Source organism: Cyclopterus lumpus, chromosome 20 (assembly GCF_009769545.1).
Source record: "Cyclopterus lumpus isolate fCycLum1 chromosome 20, fCycLum1.pri, whole genome shotgun sequence".
Taxonomy (NCBI): Eukaryota; Metazoa; Chordata; class Actinopteri; order Perciformes; family Cyclopteridae; genus Cyclopterus; species Cyclopterus lumpus.
Genome location: NC_046985.1, coordinates 2,690,366 through 2,709,072, shown reverse-complemented (window position 1 = coordinate 2,709,072; position 18,707 = coordinate 2,690,366). Strand labels below are relative to the sequence as shown.

General features: G+C 46.2%; 1 protein-coding gene across 2 annotated transcripts in view; it reads left to right on the top strand.

The window, feature by feature from the left end:
* Nucleotides 1-16,774, top strand: part of LOC117749468 (cadherin-18) — a 52,641-nt gene extending 35,867 nt beyond the window's left edge. For both annotated transcript variants that reach the window (XM_034560030.1, XM_034560031.1), the window contains 4 exons: nucleotides 564-685; nucleotides 3,063-3,180; nucleotides 11,372-11,623; nucleotides 16,269-16,774. In XM_034560030.1, the coding sequence (XP_034415921.1) occupies nucleotides 564-685; nucleotides 3,063-3,180; nucleotides 11,372-11,623; nucleotides 16,269-16,774 (998 nt within the window). The remainder of the gene's footprint in view (nucleotides 1-563; nucleotides 686-3,062; nucleotides 3,181-11,371; nucleotides 11,624-16,268) is intronic.
* Nucleotides 16,775-18,707: the final 1,933 nt, after the last annotated feature.

Below are 18,707 nucleotides of genomic sequence, written 5' to 3'. Positions count from 1 at the left end.
GAAACATTCATTTAAGCATTGAGCATTACTGTTCTTGCAACACACCCAGTGAAACCAGTCCGCTGGGAATGCCTTGCTCCAGGGCCCTTCAGTAATACATCGGAAGCTATGGAGGAGAATCGTAGGGGGAAAAACGTGTGAAGAAATAAGACGAAGAGAAACCAGAGTTTCTGCTGCCGTGGGATGGCTGCAGGTATTAATTAAAACGCCAAAGAAATGTCTCTAAAAACTCTTAAATAAGATAAATAATCCCTCGTGATATATCATTGCACGTATAGTATTATACGTGCACACGGGGCACGATGAGAGGAGGAGGGGTTAAATGAGGCCTCGAGGGCAAACTTTTTAAAATCCCTAAACATCTGTCCCGACCCCGGCTGCATGAAGATGATCAGACGTGCGCTAATATACAAAATTGCCTTCTGCGGCGCTTTTATGGACAAAACCCCACAAGCAGCCGAACAATAAGAGCGCAGCGTGTCTCGGTTTGACGTCACAGTGTCGATGCTCCACTCTGTTATTAAAGCTTAACCCCCCCCCCCCCCCTCTCTCTCTCTCTACAGACAGCCCCAGCCTCCTCAGCCACGTCCACGTTACCGTCCAGGTGCTGGACGTCAACGACAACCCGCCAGAAATAGCCACGGACGGGGAGGTCATTGTGTGCGAGAGCTCGAGGCCGGGACAGGTGAGCGTCTCGGGTTTCACCCGGAAAAAGAAGAAGAAAATAAACGTGTCGCCAGCCTCTCTCTGGTCTCTCTCTCTCTCTCTCTCTCTCTCTCTGGTCTCTCTCTCTGGTCTCTCTCTGGTCTCTCTCTCTGGTCTCTCTCTGGTCTCTCTCTGGTCTCTCTCTGGTCTCTCTCTCTCTCTGGTCTCTCTCTCTCTCTGGTCTCTCTCTCTCTCTGGTCTCTCTGGTCTCTCTCTCTGGTCTCTCTCTCTCTGGTCTCTCTCTCTCTGGTCTCTCTCTCTCTCTCTGGTCTCTCTCTCTTTCTGGTCTCTCTGGTCTCTCTCTGGTCTCTCTCTCTCTGGTCTCTCTCTCTCTGGTCTCTCTCTCTCTCTGGTCTCTCTCTCTCTCTCTCTCTGGTCTCTCTCTCTCTCTCTGGTCTCTCTCTCTCTCTCTCTCTTCTCGCCCTCTGTCACATCCTCTCTGCACCCAGAGAGCAGTGCGTTAACCTCAGACCGCGTTCTGCACTCAGCTATTGTTTCCCTCAGCAGTTTTTTGGGGTGGCTCTGCGAGAGACGAGTACTGAGGAACTGTAAAGGCATGGGGGGGGGGGGGGGGGGGGGGGCTCAATCATCCCTCATTCCAAACGAGCATCTCAGCGGCTCATTCCGACAGCTCTAAATCGAAGCTCATTCCGACTTGCTCTCCGTCGTCTTTGATTCATTCAAAGTAAGCAAGGTTTCTGAGCGATATTGAGCATGGAAAGGGCTGAAAGGGCAGTTTGGGCAAAGGATGATGGAGTAAAGAGCGCGGAGACACAACTAAACACAAAATGTTGAATTACGCTTCGCATTAAATTTGAATTACGGTTTGCATTTCAGCCTCGGGGGGGGTTTTCCTCGGCGAAGGGGATTAAGTGGGTTGAATGAGACGGCGGCGATGACATGACATCGTGTGCAAAGACAAACAGCTGCTCGTTAATGGGTTAGAATATCTGTGCGCTTCGATTCTCATGCCGTTCGTACGTGCATTTCTTATTGGTTGGCAGGTGTCCATCAGAAGGTCCAATTAGGAGGTGAGCGTCTGCCTTCACTTCAGGGGTCGGCGTGTATTAAATAATATTAGACGCCGGGCTGCCATAGCAACGGGACTCCAGTACAATGGACCTATTCATCGGTTAAAGGACCACAGCGTCTTTGAGTGATGGGCTTCACAAACATGAATAACATACGGGAGCAGCCTCGGATCAACCTTATAGCACTGATATATTGTTATATATGATTCACAATATTCACATTCTGACTTTGGCACGTGGCATTACAGTTTTTATTTTTTTTATTTGAGTTTCAGTATTGAGAGACACGTGTTTGCAGGTAAATGATGAAAATAACTGATTTAGGGTCTGTGGTATTACGGAAAGGTAAACTTACGGTTTATGGACATTATTACATTATTTTATTTACTACTAAGTTAAGTACTAAAATGTTATAGTTTTATTCATCACATATTTTAAATGTAGTTTCAGTTGTATAGTTTTATTCCATTTTATTATTAATTCAGTAATCTAATCTTTTACTACTATTACTGCGATTACAGCTTTTAATTCTGTCTCACATTTTGATTTTGTTCCATTTTTCTTGTTTTCACTGTGCACACTTTTCTTTTCACTCACCTGTATGTGAGAGGAGTAATGTTGCAGCAACTGACGATTACTTAAATATTAGACTTTCACACCCACCACCGGCTTCCTCTTTAAGGAATCCAAATGACGCGGGGACACATTAGACCGTCATTACGCTCTAAACCACTTTGCATTATGGGAAAACCACTTTGCACCCACTCAGGAAACAAACCTTGATTTTTCCTCCGGCAGAGCGTTTAAAAAGAGCATTTTGTAGACGTGATTTTTATTGCTGCCTGCCGGTGATATCGGAAAAGAAAGAAAGAGACCTTCCGGCCTTCTCGGCCAGAGGCTCCCACACCCGGTGGCACCCTGTCAGCCTTCACAACATCCAGGAGGAAGCTCGAGCACCCTCTCGCCCTCTTTATTATTATTTTATAAAAAATAGTCACAAATGTGGCTCATGAAACCCTCCACTTGACCAATAAAAGACGTCTTAAAAAACAGTTTTAAACGAGGCCGATTGTCGATGGCCGTCTTTTCAGAAGACTACAACAACGCCCCAAATCTCTCATCGAAGATAAAAAAGAAATATAAATAAAAAAACTCCCCGTGGTGACAGAGGCATCGGGTCGTTTTGAGACAAAACGTTCTAAAAAAAACCTCTTTCACAGGAAGCATTAAGGCAGGGGGAGAAAACGTTACAAGGAACTCTTGATTATGAGCAACGCATCACGAGACGTGCCTGTAATCAGAGTTTCCTCCTCTCCCGACCCACAGCTGATCCAGACGGTCACAGCGGTGGATAAGGACGACTTTGCCAACGGACAGCGCTTCTCCTTCGCGTTGCCCAGCCTGCTGCCGGTTAATCCCAACTTCACCCTGAAGGACAATGAAGGTAATTAGAGTGATCGATATGTTTTGTTTGCATTTCTTATGAGTATTGCTGCTCCGGCCTTTCCGGGGGGTGTTTGCAGGGCTCCGTCCTCATTGCTCACATCGCAAAAAGTCCAATAAGCCGCCGCGTTGATTTCCTCCCGTAACCTCGGAGGGCGGTTTTTGGAAAATAAGCGCAATGTCAACCTGGTTGCCGGACCTCATAAAACATAAGAGCCAGAGAGGTTCGGCTTGTTTGTGCATCGTGTTGTCAAACGAATACCCCCTCCCCCCCCCCCCCGTCCTCCCTTTGCATTACTTTGCGGAGGCCAACAGCGGGTGTTGCCACGGCAACCGCCTCCGTCTCAGGTGAATTCCGAGCGCAAATCCCGAAAAAAATAAATAAAAAAGCTCTCGACCAGAAGATCTCACAGTCGCCCCGCCGAGGAGGAGGAGGAGGAGGAGGAGGAGGAGTTCCCGGCACTTCAGATGGATCGAGAGAGAGGAAGAAAGCCGAGAGGGAGGGAGGGAGGGAGGGAGGGAGAGATCAAAAACAAAAACAGAAATCAATGCCATAATAAAAGAGGAGTCTGTTCAGTCCAGTTGCCCCCCCCCCCCCCACACACACCGCGCCCCCCCTCCCCCCGAGAGGTGCACGAATCAAACGAGTCGAATGTTTTTGAGCTTGAAAACGTGAGTTTAACTTGTTTGATTCTGTCTTACACAGAAGACTCAAATAATCATTAGTGTTGAAATAATTAGTATAATATCTTTTTTCATAATCATCACCTACTGCAGTAGGGAATAAAAGAATAAAAATAAATGAGAACGCCAAACTGTTATTTTAACACCTCTTTTTGGGTGTGATTTTCAGGTCGTGATAAAATACAAATTTTTTTCTTGGCTTTGTCGCCGTAATGCCGCGTTCACGGTATCGCAGCGCGGACGTGATAGATAAGGCTATTAATGGAAAAGTCACTTGTTAACTAACAATAATTGCCGCGGGCGGTGCGGTCTATCTGCTGCTGGTGTTGCCCCCCTCTTTCATCTTTTTAAAATGTAATATAATATCTGAACATGAGAAAAATCGCAGACCTCGAGGTTTTTTTGCTTCCCGGACAAATTGGTGTCTGTGTGGGGACCAGAGTCAATGGATCAGTGTCTGCTTGGGTCATGAGATCGAGGACGCCCCTCCTGGAGCCGGTAGTCAGGTTATCCATCCACAAATAAAACTCTTAAAACACTACATTTCCAATCCAAATATCACCATATGAAAATGTTCCTAACGCTCGCAGATTTATGCTCTCAAAAGTCTGTTTGACTTATTTCAACAGAGCCATCTGCAGCTAAATATTCCCCGAGCATCGTGGGAGGAAACCCTTCTTGAAGGATTGATAGCAGGTTTTTATATATTTATTTGTGCTGGGGGTTCAATTGGAGCAATGGCACCTTTCAATTTGGATTCCATCTCCTGTACCATCCCACAGGATCCTTGTTTTAAAATGTATATGAAAAATAAATAAATAAAAGCTTCCTCATCTGTGATGTAATCCCGTGTGGGATGGACCGATTGTGGAATTATTAACATTCTAAAATCATTTGTCGAAAAAGAAAGAAAAAAAAGAGAGAGAACTTCACGAAGGACGCGGCGTTGGAAAAAGATTCTCCTCAGGATGAATTGTCCCTCCGGAATATAAAAACAGATCCTAAAAATACTTCCGTTTCCTCCCACGGCTTCCTTCCTTCAACCAGGGAAGCTGATCCGGTTTAGAGCATCAAACCGGTTAGTTGACCAGATGAAAGGCAGCAAAGCCTCCAACCGGTTCTGTAAAGGGCCTCGATCCAGGGCCCTCTTTGACCCGGCTCCTAGCTCCAAAGGCCTGCACACAAAGACCTCCTCCGGCCTCTTGACTCCACCTTTCAGACCCGGAGGTTGCTGCTCCCATGTTGCCCCCGTGGTAATCGACTCGATAGCCATCCGCGTGACCTCAGAGGCCAATCAAATGACACGCATTTAAGTAGATTTTTGGTAAAATAGTAATAATACAATAACACACCCAAGTATCTAGCCGTAGATATATAATAACATCTTTTTAAACACTGTGGACGGACAACATCACAGCATTTAGCCTGTCATTTGCTTGCCTCGTGTCTAGAATGTATAATTCCTTGTCCACCTAGAACGGTTCATACTCTTTATTACCCCCCTTTAATTCCTCTCGGCTCATCCTCACTTTTCAAACCACCCAAAAGAACTCCCTCTTAATGTTAAGCCGCTGCACTCTGGAGCTCGCGCCACTTCAGTCGCCTTCAGTCGGCTCGGATCCCGCTTTTGAACTCCCACTCAAAAGGAGGCGTCGGGAGTCGCGTCGCGTCGCACTGCCGCTGTGGAGCTATGTGCTGTATTCATGACATCGGAGAGGGAGGGAGGGAGAGAGAGAGGGAGGGAGAGAGAGAAAGAGGGAGAGAGAGAGAGAGAGAGAGAGAGGCACAATGCGCCAGCCACCCCGTCGACTCTTGTGTCTGATAATTAGAGTAAGCTCTGTGCGCTGGAAGCAGCTTCTTTCTTTGCCGCTAGCGCAGACCACCAGTTGGTTCTCCACTCGCTGCCACAGCCTAATGCCTCCCCAAATCCCTCCCAGTCACTCACACCACTAACTCCCCCGTGACCTCCTTTCCCCCTCCCTCACAGATCGCTCACAACCCGGAGCCTCGTGAACGTCGGATTCTTTTAAACGTTTTTTTTTTGTGCAGGATTTAGTTTAAAAAACCCTTCCGATGTGTCGATTCCTCGCTCATTTCATGTAATTTAACACGCATGACTATTTAAAAAAGCTTGTTTGCAATTCCAACCACATCAGATGCGTGTTTAAGAGCCGTCGACGTGGAACAATCGGGGCCTTTCTTCCTCCAGAGACCTTGGAGGAAAAAGGAAGAAAAGATGGATTCAGTCTTCAGATTTAGATCGAGGCCTTTCGCTCTCTGCCGTGTGGAATCGTGATCTTTTGTTTCTGCGTTTTAAGTGCTCGATGCATTTGAAGTGCTGGATGCGATGCGCTGAACGCAGGTCAAATGCCATTAAAGCTAAAAAAAAACTAAAAAAAACAAGGAGGAAAGCACTTTATGACAAAAGCTCTTCTGTGATAAAAGAGCTTTAAATACATTCAACTCGACTATGCCCGTGGTTACAATGCCTGGAAAGTGAATGCCTCTTTGATCTCGTTATCCGTCACATTGGGATGACATTTGCTTCTAAAAAGGCAATTAGACGGGAGGCTGTGATCTCTAAATAAGCCAACGCAACACTCAAGTAGATCAATTGATATTCTGAAGGCTTCCGTCTCCAGTACGCATGCGGAGGACCCCCTCTCCCCCCCCCCCCCCCCACCCTCCCCCCGATTAATATTACAGTTAATCAGCCGCGTTTGAAAGAAGCGCCCGCCGAGCCATTGATATGCGGGACGTTTAATTAGCTGCTGTGTCATTCACGCCGGTGCACTCCTTGATTCCCCCAAACACACATTATCTACAGAAGAGGGCAGAGCCGCTTGTGTAAGGGCTGGTTTCATGTCAGGGGTTGAAGGACAGACAACCTATATGATATATATATATATATATATATATATAGATATATATATATATATATATATATATATATATATATATATCTGTAGTGACTGTTTTGTTAAGCTAAGCCTTACTGAGTCAGACTAATCCACCTTCTCTGAAATGAGATTGTTGTGTTTGTCTCCTGATCTGCCGTTTGTCATTTTCTGCATGAAAGGCCTTTTAGATATTAAATGTTTGAACAACACTGAGAACATTAATTAATATGCAAAGCCATCCCGTAATAATAACTAGACTGATAACGGAATATGTATGTATGTACGTATCTGTTTGATACAGAAGACTCTGTGTGGTATCAACCAATTGTGTATTTCTTTATCAATATTATAATTAGTCTAACACACACTTGGCATGCCATAACTATGTGTTGAGATGTTTTTAATGTGCTATTCTCTAATAGTTGGTCACTAGTTAGCTTAAACTTATAAAATAGAAAATAGATTCATCAACCAAACAAACAAATAGGATTTTTTTAAGGAAAAGATTGGCTGATATATATATTATATAAAATATAATATAATATATAAATATATATATATGGTGGGTATATATATATATATATATATATATATATAATATATATTTATTTATATATATATAATATATAAATATATATATATATATGGTGGGTATATATATATATATTTATTTATATATATATAATATATATATATATATATATATATATATATATATATATATATATATATATAATATATAAATATAGTGCCACCCCAATGTGTGTCGTGCTCCGAGTTGCAACCGGAGAGAGGATTCGTGCTGATTCCCGAACGTGTCTCCTACACACACACACACACGCACACACACACACACACACACACACCAGAGTTCACAAGGAATCCAGCTAAGTGCATGTGTGGGCAAGTGTGAAGTCTAGAGAGATGAGGTTGCGTCGCGTGTGTATTGTTGATATATTTTTGGGGTGTTTTCTGTTTTTCCCAGTGAGTCGGCTCCTCGACACAGATATGTGTGCGTTCACTATATGGTAAAATACCTTAAATCTCAAAGTAGTTTGTTTCAAGGCCTTTATTGTCTTTACATGTCAGTAATAACACATTTTGATTGACAACAGAGGTCTGTGGTTGAGTCCTGGCGGGTATTGCTCTAAAAATATTTTTAAAATGTTGCACTTCTGCCAACTTTTCTATCCGCTGCTGCTGCGAAATCTCACTTCATATCTTGAGATGGAGAGACGGGAATCCGTGTGTGAAATGCTTGTAAGTGCATTTGGAAAAGTAAAAAAAAAAAAAAAAAAAGAAGTCATTTTCCACTTAGTGGCTCGCACTCTGGCTTAACGAACCCAGCGCCGGCAGAACTCCACAGGGTTATGTTGAACCGTGAACATATTATGCATGTTAATACAGATGTGTTTTAGTATATATATATAAACCATATGAAAAAGGGAAATGGCTTTCTAGTGATGTGCAAAATAGCACAGATAAAAATGTTCAGGGTAATTTCCAATGAAGTGTGAAATGCTTTTAAAAAGCGTGTGCCCCCTCATTTCCTGCGTGGTCGAAGCTACGTTGCGCCTGCACGGTAACGACTCGCCTGCACGGTAACGACTCGCCTGCACGGTAACGACTCGCCTGCACGGTAACGCGGCGCCTGCACCTTAACACCGCGCCTGCACGGTAACAACGCGCCTGCACGGTAACGCGGCGCCTGCACCTTAACGCGGCGCCTGCACCTTAACGCGGCGCCTGCACCTTAACGCGGCGCCTGCACCTTAACGCGGCGCCTGCACGGTAACGACGCGCCTGCACGGTAACGTTGCGCCTGCACGGTAACGACGCGCCTGCACGGTAACGCGGCGCCTGCACGGTAACGACGCGCCTGCACGGTAACGTTGCGCCTGCAAGGTAACGACGCGCCTGCACGGTAACGTTGCGCCTGCAAGGTAACGACGCGCCTGCACGGTAACGACGCGCCTGCACGGTAACGTTGCACGTGCACGGTAACGCCGCGCCTGCACGGTAACGCCGCGCCTGCACGGTAATGCCGCGCCTGCACGGTAACGCCGCGCCTGCGCGGTAACGTTGCACCTGCACGGTAACCTCGCGCCGCGGCCCGTACGAGGGCCTCGTGGTCGCCTCGTGGGTCCATCCCTCAAAGTGTGAAGGCCGTGACGGCCAACATATATAAATATATATATATATATATATATATATATATATATATATATATATATATATAAATATACATGGCTTGTTTGTCTTTCTCTGCCTCAACCACTTGTCTTCTTTCACACACACACACACACATCCCCATCTCTCATCTCCCCATCTCTCTTCCTTCGTTATTTGCATCTCTCACATTCCTCTCTCTCTCTCTCGCCCATCTGCTTGCTGATACTGCGAGTCTGACTTAATAAAGCTTGAAGTGCATGTTGTCATCGCAGCTGTCGATCATTGTAATTATTCATAGATGGAGCAGAGGTTGGAGTGGGAGGCGAGGTCTCCGGGGCGGCAGTGCGCGAGTACGGCACGGCGGAGGTGTTTTATTTTTTTATTTTTTTAACGCTGCATGAGAGAAGAGGGGAAGAAAAGGTTAGCGTGGCACGATTCAGCAGTTGTCTTTTTTTCCCCTGGAACTTAAACATCAACGTGCAGCTTCCTTAATTCCCCAAAGACACACGTAGTTTAATTCTGCCTGAGTTCACGCTGCGTTGGACGTCGTCCATCGAGAACCAGAACACGTCGGCATGTTGGATTCCCAACAGTGAACCCCTCGGTGGGCGTGTGATGACCCCCGAAAAGGAAGCGTTTGACCTTCCTGACGACCGTGACATGAGCTCAGTCGGTATGTGTCTGTGCAGATGACATAAGAAACATCCTCATGTAAGTTTGGCTAATGTTGAGCTCCGCCCCCCCCCACCCATGATTTTACTTTTGGTAAAGATCATTATATTTAAAATCAGCCGTCGAGCCCCGAGGAAGAGCGACGTGCTTTGAAGCTATTCTAACATCGGGATAATACATATTGTTTTTCCCCTCATAGACTTCACATGGAAAAAGGGACTGAGACCTCCTTGTATGGTAACCCACGGGCGTCGCTGTCGGGCGAATGAGACGGACGTGGTTTGCAACGTGGGTTTGAGTCCCGTGTGAAATCAAAAGTTGAGTCAAATGAGTTTATGTGAGTTTCAGTGCCTGGACCGTTTCACAACCCTTCAGCATTAAGACGTTATGCTAATGGTTTCTGCCCAGCAACACACGAGTAAAGCTAAAAGAAAAATAATTCCTTCTTGGATTCATTAATTTTGCCGTTTTGAGTACAAACACAGATTTGAGGTCCAGGTGCACTGAACCAGCAGTCAGCTGGACTCCCGCGTCCCGTCGGCATCGGGCGTGACTTTGGTTTTGCCCTTGAAGAAAGTTTTCTCTGCCGGTCGACGGAGGGGAGTGGGAACCAGTGGGAACCAGTGGGAACCAGTGGGCACCAGTGGGAACTAGTGGGAACCAGTGGGAACCAATAGGAACCAGTGGGAACCAGTGGGAACCAGTGGGCACCAGTGGGCACCAGTGGGAACCAGTAGGCACCAGTGGGAACCAGTAGGAACCAGCAGGAACCAGTGGGAACTAGTGGGCACCAGTAGGAACCACTGGGAACCAGTGGGCACCAGTGGGAACCAGTGGGAACTAGTGGGCACCAGTGGGAACCAGTAGGAACCAGTAGGAACCAGTGGGAACCAGTGGGAACTAGTGGGCACCAGTGGGAACCAGTAGGAACCAGCAGGAACCAGTGGGAACCAGTAGGAACCAGTGGGAACCAGTGGGAACCAGTGGGCACCAGTGGGCACCAGTAGGAACCAGCGGGAACCAGCAGGAACCAGTGGGAACCAGTGGGCACCAGTGGGAACCAGCTGGAACCAGTGGGAACCAGTGGGAACTAGTGGGCACCAGTGGGAACCAGCAGGAACCGGTGGGAACCAGTGGGAACTAGTGGGCACCAGTGGGAACCAGTAGGAACCAGCAGGAACCAGTGGGAACCAGCGGGAACTAGTGCGCATCAGTGGGAACCTGACGCTCTGACATTCAGGTTCAGGGGTAAAGTGCCCCCCCCAGCAGAGAGGACTAACACAACAAATCTCTCTTTGTTTCACGCATTGCATCCGTGTGCTTCCTCCTCTTCTCACCACCGCTTCCTCTCGAGGTCTCTCTTCGTGTTTCCTCTTCTGTACGAACTGCATCCCTTTTTTTTCCCTCTGTTTGTCTACACGACGCGCTCCATTAGCGGAAGCGCTCCCACCAAGGCCGAGTTGCACGGCTCTTTCGCAGCCCGTCTTGAATAAGCAAACAAACACCTTTTTGAAAATGATAATTATCCTCGGCGCGCGGGGAAGCCGCAGTCAGACAATTCAAAAGCAAAAAGAGTCAATTCACAATGCGTTGTGAGTTGGATTCATGTTGTTTCTGTACCCTTCACCTTAAACGTCTGCGTGCATAAAAAGGTAATTGCAAGCTTCGCTGAATGAGCGACGCGACTAAGAAGAAAACAGGAAACCATCAACTTGTCCCTTTAGCCAAAAGGGTCTGATTCATTTCTTCTCTCCCTCGTTGTAGACAGCACAGCCAGCATCATTGCCAGGCGGCGGCGTTTCAACCACCTGACCCAGGACCTGTACGAACTGCCCATCGTGGTGTGGGACGGCGGGGAGCCGTCGCTGAGCGGCACCAGCACCCTGACCCTGCGCGTGTGCCCGTGCCAGAGCCACGGCAGGATCCGGATGTGCCAAGGCGAGGCCTTCCTCTCCTCGGCGGGCCTCAGCACGGGGGCTCTGATCGCCATCCTGCTGTGTATCGTCATCCTGCTGGGTAAGTTGGGGGGGGGGGGGGGGGGAGACCAACCGTAGAGGAGCAGGGGAGGGTGGAAGGGTTTGAAGGTCAGCAGGAGGAGGGAGGGATGAAAAGACACGCGAGGACACAGGTAGAATTAGGAATGAGGGTGGAAAATGTTGAAGAGGGCAGAGGTGGAGGAAAAGAGAAAAGGACGTGAAGGAGAGGAAGAGGAGGAGGACACAGAGGGAGGAGGAGGCCGGAGGAGAGGTGACTGGAAAGAAGATGGTAAGAGATGAGTGGAATGGAGATTGCAGGGTCAGTGTGATTCAGAGAGGGGGAGGGGCTTCAGATCTTCTTCCCACGTCGTCGTCGTCGTCGTCGTCGTTGTTGTTGTTGTGTGCGAGAAGGGAGCCGAGAGGTCGAGGCGTCGGGGGGGATGAGGCGACAGCCGACACCGACGCACGTTCACGCGTGACACACGCGTAAATATAGGACCAACGGCGTGAGACATAACCAGGGCGCCGTCTCCCTCGGGAAGTCGGTGGAAGCGCGTGCCTTGTTGCCATAGCGACCGGCATCGTGAGTAGGGCGCGTGTACGGAAACTTGCAAAGGTGACACTTTGAAGTCGCACCCGGCCGTTAAAACGAGAGAGGTGGCGAGAAACTCCCGAGATCAAATCAAAACCAAAAGTCAACAACCGCCTGTCAAATCGCACTAACCCCGCCCCCCCAAACTGCAGTCGCACTCGATTGCACCAAAAGTGTCTAATGACGCGGCCTCTCCTCGGTGATTGTCTGTGGACATTAGCGCGTGAAGGTTATGCATATTCATACTGGCTGTCTTCCACCTCTATGCCCAGAGCCTCTGGCTGAGGCGAACAAAAGGCCATCACCGCTGTTCAGAGCCCAGAGCTGAGTGAGAGACACACGCTGAATCCATAATCATCAGATAGAGAGAGAGAGATCACACCGAGCTTTATTTCTTTCTTTATCTGACCCCGTTGCATTTTGGGTTCACACCTTCCAGTTACAAGGGAAGTGTCTCGCACACGGCTCAGCTGCCGGACAGAGGTCTGGTAACCCGTCACCCAGATTCAGCTCCATTTAACAGCAGGTTTTTCTATTTTTCTATATATTTTTTTTGTATAATTCTCCAGCTCTGGAGGTTCGTAGCTGGTGCAATAAGGAAGTAGCTGAATGCGGTTGACCCGGTCAAATAGTGATCTGAGGGCGTGGTAATGAGATGCACCGGATCGCGGTCAAAGGATAAACACATTTTTAGTTCCTATAGATTCCTCACAATACAAGAGGACTAGAACTTCACAGCATTGCACTGTTTTTGGATCAATATTTCTCAAATACAAACCGCATTAATAAAGCTGTTGTAAAAGATCTAGATGTAGACATCACTTAAATATTGATCGTAGTGAAGAATCGTGACTTGTTTAACTCGTGTTATCTAAGTGTTGCTCCCTCTGAACGGAGGTCTGCGCCTTGGCACCGGCCCCTTGTTTGGATTGGAGGCGACACGCTGCTCCATAACCGTGATGAATGCGTCATAAATGAGACTTCTTCCGCGGCCGGTGGGTGCCTGCAGACGGAGGTCGTGCTCCCGGTGCTTTACGCGGTCCACCGAGCAACAGCCAGACCTCAACCGGCCTCGGAGAGCCAGATTAAATGACCGGAGCGGCCCGTCGAGGGAGCATTAATGTGGGGAGAAGTAATACGATGCAGTGCGTACGGCGGAGAGGGGGAGAATATCCAAATAATAAAAGTAGATCACGAGCTGCGGCGAGCGCCGTTTAATGTGCGAGAGGCTGGTAAATATTAAAGTGCATTAACGCGAGTCGTTATGCTCCGTCTGTTTACCCCCGACGGCGCAGCCAAGGAATTCAACAAAAAACACACAACACTTTACTTCCCTGTTGGTCGCTTTTAAAAAAAACAAGCCGAAATATGTTGTTTTCACCCTCTCTGACCACCAGGTGGACTAAAGTGAATTATTTATTTTTGTGTGTGTTTATTTTTTTTTTAACTGTATATTAATCACATGCAGGTTTCATTAAAAAACCCACCAGCAAGGAACCGCACTGAACAATGAAATATATGCAGATAGAAGAATCTGCGCATAATTGCTCTGGTCACGCACATCGTGGTCCGTAATGGAAAAGTTTACTTTGTCATATTCCACATTTAGTCCTCCGAGTTCAACTCAATCAGGGTTTTGAGGAAAGAAGAAATGCCTCGTGGCCCCCCGAGTAGCTCCGGAGCTCGCACTGATCTGCCCTGCAGTTAAAGCATTAGGAAAGAAATAGTCGTAAAAAAAAGGATGAATCCTGACGACGTTAATTCCTTTTATTATTAGCATAACTGTCTGCTCGCACCTGGGGCGGGATTATCAGATGGACAAAAAAAAAGGGCATAAGGCCCCCGCGGTCTCCGAACGTATTAACTTTCCTATCCGGTTAAAGGTAACCTGATTTTTATTGTGTATTTCTCGGGGTAGAATATGCACCGATTCTGCAGAAAAATGATCTGGAATAAATGTAAAAAAAAAAAAAGATTAAGCTACGTCATTATTGTGTCCAGCTGTCTTGAACAGGAGCTCTTTGACTTTCCTTGGAATGGAGGAGGGGGGGGCTCCATCCATCAGGGGGGGACTCGTATCCGTCCATAATCAGCCCCATAAAGAGAGGATATTGTTCTGCCTGGTCCGTTTATTCAGAACCACCAGAGTTTGGGTGGGATTATCCTCACCTGAAGGAGTGTTGGCACCTTTCATCTAATTTATTTATTTTATATCATAGTCCCCACGAGATAAATATCTATTCACACAAACAAAACTCTTGAGTGGAATAACCAAACGCACCGTTGCACCCTCGACATGATACAGAGAGCAGCAGCCTCCACCCCCGCTCCATCCTCCGCCACGTCCACGGCTCCATCGAGCTCCTCGTCCCGGGAGGCCCAGCTCACACCGGGCGGGTGTTGCAGGTTCGATAAAAATAGAACATATTCATAACGGTTTGACGCCGAGAAAACATTTAAATCACCTTGAAGAAAAAACAAACAAGCGAACCTTCATTCTGCTAATATCCACCGAGGTTTGACGGCTCTGCGGGAGCATTTGATCTAGATCGCTCGTCTCCATTAATGCAGCATAAACTCTTTAAAATGTGTATATATATATATATATATATATGTACTTAGATATATATATATATATGTATGTATGTATATATGTATGTACGGTATGTATATATATATGTGTATGTATATATATATATATGTATATATATATGTACTTAGATATATATATATATATATGTATGTATATATGTATGTTTGTATGTATATATATGTATATGTATATATATATATATATGTATATATATGTGTTTATATATATGTATATATATATGTGTTTATATATATGTGTATATATATATGTGTATATATATACTGTATATGTATGTATATACATACATGTGTATATATATGTGTATATATATACACATGTATATATACATATATATCTATACATATAGATACATATGTATATACTGTATGTACTGTATATATATGTATGTATATATATCTATATGTATATAGATATATATATGTGTATATATATACTGTATATGTATGTATATATATACATGTGTGTATATATATACACATATATATATATATATACATATATATCTATACATATAGATACATATGTATATACTGTATATACTGTATATATATGTATGTATCTATATCTATATGTATATAGATATAGATATATGTGTATATATATACTGTATATGTATGTATATATATCCATGTGTATATATATGCGTGTGTATATATATATATACACGCATATATATACAGTATATATATGTATGTATGTATATACATTATATGTGTATATATGTGTATACACATATATATACATATTTATCCAAATGCACTTCCCCTCGCTAACGCCATTTTCTTAAATAGATGTTGGCGCTAACATCTCACAACCAGCTAACAACCCAAAGAAGTCTCTCTTGTGGCGGAGCTCTCCATCAGATGTTCTTCTATCAGGACTTTGTCAACATTCTCATCTGCACAGACGATCAGCGCCGTCGTGCCGTATTTTCTTTAATGCGGCGCAACGGCGTTCGTTTTTTTTTCCATCGCCGGCTTCACACGTTCGCTTCATACCTACAGGCTGTTTTGCATTTTGGCTGGATGCCATGCTGATAATGCTGCTGATAATGCTGATGATGATGACGACGACGATGACGATGATGATGATGATGTGTTGTCATCATCGCCGACAGCTTGCGCTCAGAGCAGCCGATGCTAATGTCGGCTAATGCGCATTATTATTGATTTACAGCTCTCCGGCGCTTGGTTGGTTTTTATTGCCCGGGTGTCGAACCCGGGGTAAATATTCACACTGTGTTCATTTGTTGGTCTGTTTGTGAAAACATGGCTGATTGTTGTCACCGCATTGAGCGTATCTGTTCTGGGATGTTCTCCTCCTCAGCGGGAGCATTGAACTGTGGAGGAAAAGCAATTTCCTTTCCGTCCGACTTTTGTCCACAACTATTAAATAAGTCAGTTTATTGTAAGAAGGTGTTTGTTTTTTTTCCAGGATCGCGCTTGTTATTTATTGTTTACACGTTTTTTTGTTTCCCAGCCATCGTGGTCCTCTTCGTCACACTGAGGCGCAGCAAGAAGGAGCCGCTCATCATCTCCGAGGAGGACATCCGGGAGAACGTGGTCACGTACGACGACGAGGGCGGCGGCGAGGAGGACACCGAGGCCTTCGACATCATCGCCCTGCGCAACCCGGCCGCCGCCGAGGAGCTCAAGTTCCGACGGGACGTTCGCCCGGAGGGGAGAAAACACTGCGCCCGGTCCCGCGGCCGGCGGAGCGCGTCGGCGGAGCCGGACGAGCCGGACGTGCACGAGTTCATCAGGCAGAGACTGGCGGAGGCCGACATGGACACCGGCGGGCCGCCGTACGACTCCCTCCAGACCTACGCCTACGAGGGCCAGGGCTCGCCCACGGGCTCCGTCAGCCCGCTTGACACTCCGGCCGCGCAGTCGGAGCAGGATTACAACTTCCTGGACGACTGGGGGCCCGAGTTCCAGAAACTGGCAGAACTCTACGCAGAGGCGGATTCGGATGCGACGACCTAATAAATAAATTCAATTCAAGCCGAATCAATTTGAAGTTTTTTCTTTTCTTTTTTTCTTCTAATTTCCAAGTGAACGATATAAACAGAGATGCTTTCGGACCGTTCCGGTGGTTTCTAACTGTTTGAACACAACAACAACAAAAATGACTGCGTTTTCGTCACTTTGGATCGTGGGTCGTTTTCATCCGGAAGTGTTGAATCAGGTTTTCGAGATGGAAGAACAACATTATGGGGTGGGGTGGGGGGGGAAAAGGAGGAAGGAAAAAAAAAGATATTTCCCTTGGTGTATATTTTTTATTGCTCAATAAAGTCCTGAAATCCATACGAGTGGATATGTGAGAAAAAAAAAGAAAATAAATTGTACATTTTGTCTTTTTCCTCTGAGAACGGATCCAGCGTACGCCGTGCTCGTGTTTACGATTCACCACGAGGAGGACGCCGCACCACGAGGACACCTACGGTTCTGCAACGTGTTGTGTGTCTTCCGTGTATTCACGAAACGCCCATTAAAATCAGCCATATTTTATGAACATATCTACGTTTTGTCGGGGTAACTTTACGTGGATACCATTAGCACAGCTAATATCTTTAGCATCACATCCATCGGATGTACACGAGCAACGCAAACGGTGAATGCGATATGAGTCGTGACGTGTGATCTCATAAAGTTCAGAACTTTTCTGGAGCCCCCCAGAACCGAGGAACATGCAGCCTTGATATCCCGGAGTCCCCCCTCCCCCCTCGGGATCTCCTCGTGGTCAGCTTTCCATTTCATTAGGTGGTCCGCGGGCGCCTCGATAGGAGCCCGCGTCGGTTCATTAAATTGTCTGTGCGCTGGCGCTTTTGGCAATGGGGAGAGATATGAGTATGCATTCTGAACAGGGTTGCAGAGGAATGTGTGAGTGTGTGTGTGTGTGTGTGTGTGTGTGTGTGTGTGTGTGTGTGTGTGCACCTCTGCAACAAGCAGAAGGCCCACACCTGTAGATTAGTGCATCGCACTACCTGCAATGGCCACGTCGAGCTACCCGCACACTGCCATGTCATGACCTGATCTTTGTCTCTTGGGCTTTTATGTGGATTATGTCAGATGTTATCAAATATCAGATTCCAGTTTAAGGTCAATGTTGACTCTCTTTTAGCTCCGTTCTGGTCTCCACCAACTCGCCTGACTGTTTGGCTCCTGAACGATCGACTATGTGCACGAGCTCGTTGCTAACGGGGAATTTAAAGAACTTATTTCACTAAAAAAGCAAAACGGTAAAGTTTTGTCTGGCAATAACCAAACTATTGGCTGCGTCTGTCCTTTCATCACGTTGAGAGAAGAGGCCTCGTGTGATCCTTTTGTTAATCAAAAAGATGACCTTTTGTCAAGTAAAATATGAGAAAAGAACATTCATCAGAGCATTCATATTAATATGAATCCTTGTCTGTCTAACCGTCAGCGAGATCTTTTGTCCGACATTAAACTGAAGGAACATCACCATCCTTTACATCGGGGGGGGGGGGGAAGGGGCAACTAGACTCCCTGGTTCTCTGTGTAACAATGACGGGGGGGGGGGGGGGGGGGGGAGGCTCCCATCACTTCTATGGCTGGTTGGTTATCTCCAATCAGCCCCTCTCCGGTTACGAGAAAAGACGAAGTGAAGACGATGAATATTTCAGAACCTCCCGACATAACAAGCGTCTTCTCGACATCACAATCCTCCGTCTGCTTCCTCGGTTCTTGTTCACGCTCATTAATTCCATTCCACAGAATGACTGTGTGTTTTTTTTTCACAATTGGATTGACAACGGTTACAGAACCCCCCCCCCCCCCCCAGTTCTCAGGAGTTATTTCTTTGCTTATGCTTTTCTTTCGTGCGTTTTGCGCTTTTAAAGTGCAAAAAATGCATTGTGTTATATTTGAACCTCGATTAATGAATCATAAGAGGAAC